At 39.7% G+C, this 12,134-nt stretch overlaps 1 protein-coding gene across 1 annotated transcript in view; it reads right to left on the minus strand.

Annotated features, from left to right (window-relative positions):
* Window positions 1-237: 237 nt before the first annotated feature.
* HEATR3 (HEAT repeat containing 3) overlaps window positions 238-12,134 on the minus strand; it is a 39,828-nt gene continuing 27,931 nt past the window's right edge. Inside the window, exons 13-15 of the mRNA XM_038531086.1 lie at window positions 8,537-8,680; window positions 4,355-4,531; window positions 238-1,003 (exon numbers count right to left, since the gene is read on the minus strand). Coding sequence (XP_038387014.1) covers window positions 881-1,003; window positions 4,355-4,531; window positions 8,537-8,680 — 444 coding nt within the window. The 3' untranslated portion in view covers window positions 238-880. The remainder of the gene's footprint in view (window positions 1,004-4,354; window positions 4,532-8,536; window positions 8,681-12,134) is intronic.

The raw sequence follows: 12,134 nt of genomic DNA on the forward strand, positions 1-12,134 counted from the left end.
TCTGATCAGGCAAATGCATGGTCCAGGGGCCTCCCCTCTCAGACAATGAAGTCCACTGAAATTCCCCCCCTTACTCCAGCTGTCACCCCATTAATGCAAGGACATTGAGAATAATGCTAGAGATTCCTGCTGTAAGTCCCGTTTTTAGTATCTCACATGTAGTCGAAGCAATATCTATTACCAAGCAAATAACTCAGGTATCTGGTATTTTCATAAAGACTTTGTAAGACACAAAGCTTTCAATTAAAAAATTATTTATTAAAAAATATTTCCTAATTCTGATTCCATATCAAATTAGACATGGAGTGATGTTACGAAGCAGTAACTCATCAGCTCCGTTTGTATAGAGGCTGACAATGACCTCATTAATTCCTAAGCATATTCTATTGAATAGTGGAATACAAATGCAACTCATTCACTTCTGCACAAAAGGAAAATATAATTGTTATACTCCATACTAAAGCTTTTATAAAGCTTGTCTTCATAATTTCAGTTAGAGATTTAGCTAATATAAAATGATACTTGCTTAAAAGAATATCCAAGCAATGCTTTGCATTTTCTTTTCCTGCAAAATTCAAGGAAAACATGATTGTTTGGCAGATTCTTTGTTGCTCACGAAGAACCACCTGAGATTACTTTCTGTTTCTACTCTTCCACTCATTGTTTCCAGTGATTAAAACATGCTGGATACATAATTAAGAGAACACTAGAAATGCCACAGAGATCCCAGAGCTTAGGAGTTTCTGACAAGTTTTGAAGTTTTTATAAACTTCAAATTAATGTACAGGATAAAGAGATTTAAAAATGACTTTTAGAAACACACACTCAAAGGAAACACTTTAGTACTCTTTAACATTGAACTGGTCTCTCTTTCAATGGTTCAAGCAGTCAGTCTTTTCTCAACAGTTTCTTGATAAGCGACAAACCTTCTCAAATTCATCTTCACATTGTCGAGAACACACAGCTGATCTGGACTGTATTTACCTCTCCCTTCTTTTCGTATCTGCCAAAAAATCATATGTGAATTGGTATATATTACTAATTTCTTTAGATAAGAAAGCCTTTGATTTGGGGTGTGTTTCTTTTCAGAACAAAGCTGCCAGAATTTGGTGAAAGATCTTCAATTTCCAAGGTAAAAGAATACAGTGTGTGAGCCATAAAGATAAATTAAGATTATACAACTTTTAAAAATGATAGTTACAAGAATGGATGAATTGTAGACTTTAAAAGAATAAGTTTTTGGGGCACCTGGTGGCTCAGTGGTTGAGCGTCTGCCTTTGGCTTTGGCCCGGGGTCCTTGGATCGAGTCCCACATGAGGCTCCCCACAGGAAGTCTGCTTCTCCCTCTGCCTGTGTCCCTGCCTCTCTAGGTCTTTTATGAATAAATAAATAAAATCTTAAAAAAAAAAAAAAAAAAAAAGAGTAACTTTTATGGTATGTGACCTAGACTTCACCTCTAGTCTAGAGCAGCAATTCTCAAATTTCGGTGTGCAACAGTATCATCCGGAAGGCTTGTTAAAAAACAGATTGGTGGGCCCACCCACTGTTTCCGATTTTCAGTAGGTCTGGAGTTGGGCCTAGGAATTTGTAACAAGTTACCAGGTGATTCTGATGCTGCTAATCACAGGGCAATTCTGGAGAGCCAGGGCTCTTGAGAAGTTCTTTAGTAAAATACATTGTGTATCATGTTGAAATGCAACCTGGGGCTAAATATATACCAGGCAGTCTTTAATGCAATTGTGGCTTCATTCACAGAGGAGCTTCATATGAAAAACTACAGGCTGCCCTTCTGGCTAGCAAAGAAATTTCATTAGGGCTTTATACCTTTGAGAAAAGAAAAACACTTAATTAAACATCATTACCAAAGCAATGCATATTAAGTAGGAAAATCAATCAGAACAGCCCTCCCAGTGGTTAGGGGTTGTTTTGCTAGTTCATAGTTTACATAACTCCTCTCCGTGCATTTGCTTCTGCAGTCTGAAGACTTAACTACATCTGCTTTCCTGCAGCTGCAGGGAAATAGGGGATATTTTCTTCTTACCACGTGGACTCTTTTTCAGATGTTTCAAGGGCCTGCCTGCACCCTTTAAGAACCCTGTGGATGCCCACCATGTACTGGTATGGAAATACATCTAGGAGATCGTGTTAAGAGAAAACACAAAGTGCAGGGTTGTGAATATATTAGGCTACCTTTTGGAAAAGAAAGGGGGTAAAATACTAATGCACATCTGCCTTTACATGGAGAGATATCACTCAATTTGTTTACTGATGATAAACAGTAAAACCTCTCACTGCTTAAAAAATAGACAAACATGGGTGAAGAGGGTCAAAAGGCACAAACTTCCAAAACTTCCAAAAAAAAAAAAAAAAAAGGCACAAACTTCCAATTATAAGCTAAGTAAGTCACAGGGATGTAACGTTCAGCATGGCGACTGATTGTAAATTTGGAAGTTACTAGGAGTAGACCTGAAAAGTTCTCATCGCAAGAAAAAAAATGTCCTCCTATGTGTGGTGATGGATTTAACTAAACTTTTTCTGGGAATTATTTCCCAACATGTACATGTATCAAACCATTAAGCTATACACCTAAAACTAATACAATGTTATACATCAATTGTATTTCAATTAAACAAAAAACAAAAAAAAACCTATAGGTTTGAACAAACTGTAATTAAGGTAAACTGTTGAAGTTTTTTCCCCAGACTTAAGTTACCTATTGGTGAAACTTAACTCAATAAATGTCAGCCACTAAGATGACATTTTTAAATATAAGATAGCAAAATATGAAAATGTTAAAAACAAACCAACACTGCTGTCCTTAAATCAACACTGACTTTAGACGGGCCTACAATTTAGAATGTACATGGTGTGTGTTGCTAGTTTTCTAAAGAAAACTAGTTCTTATGCCTTAAAAAACTTCAGAAAATTGAAATTACTAGACATACAATCATAGTCTCCTAAAAAGTCATCACAGAGTTCTCTCCTTGAGCAATCAATTCTGTATTAGAAGCTTGTTAGAAGAAAGCAATACACATTGGGGGCACCTGGGTAGCTCAGTCAGTTAAGCTTCTGACTGCTGGTTTCAGCTCAGGTCATAATCTCAGGGTCATGAGATCACCCCGCATCTGGCTCCAAACTCAGCATAGAGTCTGCTTGTCCCTCTCCCTCTGCTTCTCCTACTCTCATTCTCAAAAAAAATTTAACAAAACAAATACATACTGGAAAACAACAGAAGTAAGCTAATTTCTCATCCAAACTTCTATTTTCTTGACAAAGATTTATTTTTTTTTAAAGATTTTATTTATTCATGAGAGAGAGAAAGAAAGAGAGAGAGAGAAGCAGAGACACAGGCAGAGGGAGAAGCAGGCTCCATGCAGGGAGCCCGACATGGGACTCGATCCTGGGTCTCTAGGATCAGGCCCTGGGCTGAATGTGGCACTAAACCACTGAGCCACCCGGGCTGCCCGAGATCCCTCTTGACAAAGATTTAAAAGTAAATGATGCCTGGGTGGCTCAACGGCTTGGCGCCTGCCTTCACTCCAGAGCGTGATCCCGGAGTCCCCGGATCGAGTACTGCATTGAGTTCCCTGCAGGGAGCCTGCTTCTCCCTCTGCCTGTGTCTTTGCCTCTCTCACTCTATCATGAATAAATAAATCTTTAAAAAATAATAATAAATAAATGTATTTATTTGACAGAGAGTAAGAGAGCACAAGCAGGGGAAAAAGGCAGAGGGAGAGGAAGAAGCAGGCTCACTACTGAGCAGGGAGCCTCACACAGGGCTTGATCCCAGGATCCCGGGATCATGAACTGAGCCAAAGGCAGATGCTTAACTGACTGAGCCACCCAGGTGCCCTTGAAAATTACTTTTTGATTCAAAATTAGCTTTGATGTTTCTAGTGAAACAAAAAATAAATAAAAGGGCAAATGAAGGTAGCTACATTCTTTGATAAAGACCAGCATGGAAAAAAAAAAAAAAAAAAAAAAGACCAGCATGGAGCACCAAAGGGAACTATTCCTAACATTAAAATCAAGTTCTAATTTATCACCTATAATGATATAAAAAAAATTTGTATGTACATGAAAGTGCTTTGCAGGTCACAGACTAGACTGCTTCTCCATAAGCACTGTTAGTATTACTGAACTCTTATAGAAAAGGAACCCTGCCCACACCATTTTGGCCCAAGTCACAGTGATTCAACACAAAGGCCTGAGCTCTGACTCAGCCAACAAGCATTCTTCAGTTCCATGGATGAAGCACTCTATGAATCACTGGGAGTGTATGGAGGGAACTGCATATACTCCCTTCTTGGAGGATGGTGAGACCAAAGCATTTCTACACAAAAGAGCTACATACCTTCATTTTGAAGACTGGCTGGAATTCTTTCAGAGCAGATAACAATTTAATTTGAACTGAGGCCCTTTCAGCTTCTTTACCATCTGCAAAAACATCGAAGAGGGCATCCAAGGCTTCTCCTGCCACCACAAGGGAGGGATCTTTGGTGGCAACCTCAAGCAGAAAGCATCCAATGGTCTGGAGTCAATAATACATGCTGTTATTGTCCAGTATTCTAACATCAGTTTCCAAAATAAATACTAACTTTAAATGTGGCAACCGTTCACGCATGGTATCTTAAAATTTAGAAATGCCAGAGACAAATTAAAACTTTGAAAGAATTAAAGACTTCACATATATTTATAAATACACCAAGTATAATATCAACAAGATAAATTAAGTATATTAGAGTTTACATTCCTAAATAATATAAATTAAAATACATAAATGATGATTGGTTTTATGAAAGGTTGGTTTTAGAAATTAAAATTTCCCCTCTATCTCCCTCAAAAAGGCTTTCTCCATGGTGTTAAAATGCAGATATATAGCTGTAACCAAAAAAAAAATATGCTTTTAAAATTAGATAAAAAAATAAAATTGTATGAAAAACACGCTAGGACAATTAAAAATAAAAACATTAAATCTCATTCTGCTTCCCAGTGATGATGTTTAGCACCCATCTATCCTTTTATGATTAGCTAGCTAATGAACAGGTCATTCCCAATCTGCAAGGAACTTTTCAAGGGTAAACTTATTTTGTTTTGGCTGTTCTGCTTCACCCTTTATGTCTTAAGGGTGATGGGCACATCTGGTATTATTGGTGGGAGAGTGGAAATGTTAAGAACAGCAAGTTCAAACTCCAGCTGTGATGTAAATAACAAGCTGGCTCTTAGAAAGTCCATTACCTACTTAATTTTCTTATCTAAATTTAAGTAATCTAGATAACCTCTAGAATAGTATTTAGAGTTAATAAGATGTAATAAATTATGAGGCACACAGTATCACCTATGAAGTAGTTTTATTAAAAAGATTAACCTATTTCTGAATCTAATCTAGCCTTTAGATCTAACTTTCAGTTTGTAGAAAACACAGAGAATAAAGGAACAAAGCTTCACACCACAAGGAAGCAATCAGACAAATCCAGAAGGTTGGATACTGTGAGACAGCCGACCCCAGGAGCTGAGGTAAAAACAGGTGGTAGTAGGGCTGGGCCAGTCAGTACAGCATGTGACTCTTCATCTCAAGATCATGAGATCAAACCCCATGTTGGGTCTAGAGCTTACTTAAAAAAAAAAAAAAGAAAGAAAAAAAGAACAAGTGGTGGGAGGCAGTGCTAGGGTAGTGGTAGGAGAAGTTTCCAGATTGAGGGAAGCTTAGAAGATCCCAAACCAAACATAACATGCAGACTTGATTTAGACCCTGATTTAAACAGACTATCTATAAATAGATGTTTCTGAAACAGCTGGCAACACTTAAGGATAGACCATTCATAAGACATATTAAACAATAGGGGAAAAAAAAAAAAAAAAACAATAGGGGAGGGGCAGCCCAGGTGGCTCAGCGGTTTAGCGCCACCTTCAGACCAGGGTATGATCCTGGAGTCCCACATCAGGCTCCCTGCAGGGAGCCTAGCCTGCTTCTCCCTCTGCCTGTGTCTATGCCTCTCTCTGTGTCTCTCATGGATAAATGAGCATCTTTAAAAAAAAAAAAACAAACAATAGGGGACACCTGGGGGCTTCAGTCAGTTAAGTGTCTGCCTTCAGCTTGGGTCTTGATCTCAGGGTCCTGGGACTGAGACCCTTTGGGCTCCCTGCTCAGGGGGGAGTCTGCTTCTCTCTCTCTTTTGCTCTCTGCTCCCCACTCCCACCCCCCCACTCATGCTCACTCTCTCTCAAATAAGTAAATAAATTCTTAAAAAAAAAAAAAACCCACAACATGTTAAACAATGTCAGTTCATTATCTAAGGATAATGGTGATTATGTAAGAAACGGTCCCTATTTTTATTTTATTTTTTTTTTAATTTTATTTATTTATGATAGTCACACAGAGAGAGAGAGAGAGGCAGAGACACAGGCAGAGGGAGAAGCAGGCTCCATGCACCGGGAGCCCGACGTGGGATTCGATCCCGGGTCTCCAGGATCGCGCCCTGGGCCAAAGGCAGGCGCCAAACCCCTGCGCCACCCAGGGATCCCTGGTCCCTATTTTTAAAAAGAGATTTCTTTATTTGAAAGAGAGAGAGAGAGAGGTGTGTGTGTGTGTGGAGGAGAGAGAGAGAGAATCTTCAAGCAGACTCCCTGTTGAGTGTGGCGCCCAAAGCAGGGCTCAATCCCAGGACCCTGAGATGATGACCTGAGTTGAAATCAAGAGTCCAACACTTAACTGAGTCACCTGGGTACCCCAAAATTGTCCCTATTTTTAAGACATGTATAGTGAACCAAAGGGGCAAAAGAACACAATGGCTTTAATATGTTAGCTTTAACTTTAACATACTTCAACATACCCAGCAAAGAAACTATATAGTGCAAATGATAGATTATTAGTGATCGTTAAATATGCTTGACTAGTACACAAAATTCATTGTACTTTCTACTTTTCTTCATGCTCAGAAATGTGACCAAATAAAAATATTTCAAAAATCTCATATTATGCCTGAGAAAAACTTGCTGCTCCTCCTAAGTGAATTTTGGAAATTATAGTCTTGGGGGGGCAGGAAGTGACTGAACATGCACATGCTCATCTGTATATGTATACATATACATAGCCACACAGCTATATTCCCTCTCACTTATGGGTCTATGTATCAAAAATCCTTAAGAGTCATACAGAAGAAATGGGTAACAGTAGCTGTGTCTTTAGAGTCAAACTAGGGGGGGCTAGAAATTTAGAAATGGTCTTTTATTATATACTCTTTCCTAGTTTTTTCTGAATCTTTTATTATATGTATATATCTTTTCAAAATAAGGTTCTTTAAATTATCAGTCCTTGGGGCCTCTGGGTGGCCCGTCTAGTTTAGTGTCCAATTCTCTTTTTTAAAGATTTATTTACTTTAAAGAGAGAGAGAGAGAGACAGAGCACACAGGGGGAGGCATAGAGGGAGAGGAAGGGAGGGAGAGAAAAGCAGACACTGCACTGAGCCCAACACAGGGAAGTCACAATTTGAGTTGTAATCAAGAGTTAGATGCTCAACCGACTGAGCCACCCAGGCACCCCAAGCGTCCAACTCTTTTATTTTGGCTCAGGTCTTGATCTCAGCGCTATGAGTTCAAGCCCTGTGTCGGGCTCCATGTTGGGCATGGAACCTCCTTAAAAAACAAAAAGAAAACAGTCAATGTTGTAAAGTTTTGAGCAAGTCCTAATATTCAGTTTATTACCCATTAATTAGTAATCAACACTACAGCAATTATTATTAGCACAATGAAGGGTAATTTTACTACCCCTGTCCTTTTAGTTACTAGTGATGCTGTGTCTCTAGCAGTGTAGTTCCTGAGCAACTGTGCTGAGATAAAGTGCTGGAAGCAAATATGCTGAGTTCCTAGGGTACTTGCTGCTTAAAATTTATGGAATATTAGAGTGGACTGTGGTATTATTCAGAATATACTTTAGCCTGTGTGCCAAGACAACTGGTGAGTTGTTCCTTCATCAGGAGGAGAATATAATATCCACACAGTCTCTGCAACAGCAAAGACAGACACCTGGGACAATTCTGAACCTGGCCCTTCACTGAAGACAAATTTATTTCTGACAAAGTATCTCCAGAATAAAGTTATATGGGAAAATGCAACTCATTTCTCAAGTGTCTACCTAATTCATAGAGTTTGATCATTCCAAAGGGCATATTTTAATAATGTACCTTAGTAAGCAACTTCTCAACATGATTTCTTCTCATGATGTTCAGAGAAGTTTTTATTTATTTATTTATTTGTTTGTTTGTTTTGTTTATTTATTTATAAAGATTTTATTTATTTATTCATGAGAAACAGAGAGAGGCAGAGACACAGGCAGAGGGAGAAGCAGGCTCCATGCAGGGAGCCCAATGCAGGACTCGATCTCAGGTCTCCAGGTTCACACCCTGGGCTGAAGGCGGCGCTAAACCGCTGAGCCACCTGAGCTGCCACATAGAAGTTTTTAAAAATCCCATACCAACTGTTACCCTTTCCTGTTTCTAATGATTTAACGTTTCACGTTGGAAGCATATAGTTTTACCTTAAGAGTTTCCAGTGTTCCATCTTCTTTGGCGAGGACGCTGCCTGTGATTCCTAAAATACTAACAACGTTTACTCTAACCCCGGTATTACTACTATGAATGCTGGCTGTGCATAGTGTCATCAGTTGATCAGGAGTCATGCACTGTTGAAAAGGAAGAAGAGAGTATTTATAGTGTTAACCTCGACCAGTTCCAATAGCATGCACAACAGGACAGACAGAATGTAGATGACAGAAAAGTTATGTATCCTAATCATTCCTTAATACAGCTGGTAATCCTGAACCAAGATGAGCCCTGTTCCTGTCACTGTCATTATTCAATCTAACACAGCTATTAGCCCAGAAGAGAGGCTTCATTTCTTATTTCATTTGAAGAAGACTTTCTGGGGGATGCCTGGGTGGGTTAAGCATCTGCCTTCAACTCAGGTCATGACCTCGGGGTCCTGGGATCGAGCCCTATGGTGGGTTCCTTCCTCAGTGGGGAGTCTGCCTCTCTCTCTCCCTCTGCCTCCTCCCCATCCTGCTTGTGCTCTCTCTCTCCTTTTTTAAGGACTGTATTTATTTATTCGTGAGAGACAGAGAGAGAGAGAGAGGCAGAGACACAGGCAGAGGGAGAAGCAGGCTCCATGCAGGGAGCCCGACTTGGGACTCGATCCCGGGTCTCTAGGATCAGGCCCTGGGCTGAAGGCAGATGCTCAACGCTGAGCCACCCAGGCATCCCTGTGCTTGCTCTCTAATAAATAAGATCTTAAAAAAAAAAAAAGACTTTCAGTCGGATGTACACACACTAAAGAGATTCTAATTTCTTTTTAACAATGATCATAAAAAATGTTTTGAAAATATAAGTAGAATCATGTAGCTTTAATAAAACTCGGCTAATCTATACAAGTTAAGAACTTACCCTGAGATGTATATGTTACAGTAAATATGATTGTAAAAACCATTAAATCATAGAGTGCTTCTGCTGTGTAGTGATAATTTTCATTCTAAGCTAATCTGAACACACACGAAGATGCAGGTATCACAAGAGAATTCGAGTATTGTATTGCCAGGCTATTATTACCTGTGAAGAGCAGCACAGTGTGGTGACCAAGGGTTTGGGATCTGACATTCTGGGTTCACATCCTGTCTCCTCTCCTTATCACTCAGCAATCCTGTGTAAGATACTTCCCTCCACTAACATCTCCATTTCCCCATCAGTGTAACACTGGACAGTAGTCATCATGCAGTTGCTATAAGGACTAAATTATGCATATAAAGAACCACTAAATGTTAGGTATTAATATATAAAAATACTCAACAGTTCTAAATCAAACTCATTTCTGAATCATCTGCAGTGCTTCTGCCAAATCTAAAGGTAACAGCTAATATGCCCAGATTTCTTAGGAAATCTTCTAATGAAAACAATCCTACCAACCATGGTATTCTTCACAGCCACAACAAGGCTGCCAGGATGCTAGAGGCACGCTACTTTACTACAGGCCTGAGTCACACATGTAAGCTGCCCAATACGCACAAACCTACACGGCAGAGAAGTGGACAAGGGAGCAGGACAGTTGTACTCCACTCCTAGTGTTGTCACTCAGCACCTCTGGTCCCTGATTTCCTCTCCTTGTAAAGCATTAGAGAGCCAGGATCCTTCTAGTTCTCAAATTTTATGCTCATGTCCAATACACACCCAACCTGAAAATTTATAGTCTCAATATATATGAATGCCCAGAAAATAACTGTGAGCAATTGTCTTTAAATGTCAGACTGATCCCGTTAGCTACTGCTGAAGATCATGAAAAATCAATAAAAATACTTTATATTCCCATAGGCCCTACAGTATAGAGTTTTCTAATTCCCATTTCAAAGAAAATGAGGGTCAAATGTTCTTGAAAAAAATTCTCAAATATGCAAAAAAAAAAAAAAAAAAAACTTTAAAGACTAAACACTAGACACCAACAGCCCATACTGTACTGACAGTAAAACATGAGAGATAGACTCATTAAACTGTGGACCAAGATAAAGTTTGAGGAGCACTGCTCTAGGGTGTGGCCATGGAATGACTAAGGGAAGGAGGGAAGAGCAGACCTCTGGACAAAGCAAGGTCCAAGAACTTCGAAGCCAGGTGACTAAGGGGAGCATCATGTGGAACTCGAAGTCACCCAGAATCATGACAGGACTAGCCAAGAGTAATAAAGCCCAATAGCCAGAATCTTGAAGGACAAAGGGTGCCCAAGGCAAGGTGAATGGCTAATGACCAAGAGAAGTGGGTAGTATGGTCTAATGACACATTAATCAAAATTTTGATTAAGATTTTAGAAACGAAGAAGCAAGGATGGTTTAGCACATTGGTTCCCAAATGTAGTGTGCATGCCAGTCACCAGGAGAACTTGTTAAAATATAGATCACTGGTCCCCTCCTCACAGGTTCTGCTACAGTGGACTGTGGGCAAGGCCCTAGGATTTGCCTTTATACACAAAGAAGAAAAAGACCACCAACCCAAGAGCAAAACTGGCAAAAGACAGGAACAGTAACAGTTACAGAAATAAAATGCAAAGGCTCTTAAAGCACATACAGACATCCAGTCTCATCGTCATAAGAGAAATGCAAATTAAAATTGAGATAAAATTTCTCACCTATCAAACTGGTATAAATCCAACATCCTGACAACATAACTCTGTTGGTAAGGCTACAGCAAAACAGGCACTCTCAAGCACTGCTGGAGGAAATTCAAAATGCCTCAAATTCTAAGGAGGGGACTACAGCAATAATTAGCAAAATCACCAATCCATCTATTCTCCAAATCAGCAAGCCCACTTCTGGGAATCTATCCTGAAGACACAATGGCAAAAACATAAAATAACATCTGCAAAAAAGGCTATTCACTGCAGTTCCATTTGTAATAGCAAAGGACTGGAAATGAGAACCCCATCAACAGCAGACAGGTTGAATGAGTAAGGAACACCTACACAATGGAGTAACAGAACATGAAGCTGTAAAAAAGAAATGAGGAAGATATCGGTTTAGTATGATGATTAATAAGGGGGAAAAGCAGGGCAAGGTGCAGAAACACTACTTTAAGCAAAAAGGGTGAAATACACATGCCTACATATTTGCTTATGTTCTCAAAATAAGAACAATGGAATGATAAACCCAAAAAGGAGTTACTCAAAAGAACAGGGCAAAGGGACAGAAGCTAGACTAAATATAAATAAATAAGTTGTGGTAAAACATACATAATGTAAAACTTGCCATCTTACCCTTAAAAAAAAATATTGTATTTATTTACTCATGAGAGACACAGAGAGAGTCAGAGATATAGGCAGAAGGAAAGCAGGCTCCCTGTGGGGAGCCCAATGTGGCAGGACCCCTGATTACGCCCTGAGCTGAAGGCAGACGCTCAATCACAGAGCCACCCAGGCATCCCCCATTTTAACCTTTTTTTAAAAAGATTGACTGATTGATTTTTAAAGTGAGTGAATGCAGGAGCGGGGGGGGGGGGGGGCGGGCAAAGGGAGAGGGAGAAGCAGACTCCCCGCTAAGTAGGGAGCCTGACTCAGGGAGTGATCCCAGGATCCCGGGATTATGACCTGAGCTGAAGGCAGACACT

The sequence above is a fragment of the Canis lupus genome, chromosome 2 (assembly GCF_011100685.1).
Source record: "Canis lupus familiaris isolate Mischka breed German Shepherd chromosome 2, alternate assembly UU_Cfam_GSD_1.0, whole genome shotgun sequence".
Classification (NCBI taxonomy): Eukaryota; Metazoa; Chordata; class Mammalia; order Carnivora; family Canidae; genus Canis; species Canis lupus.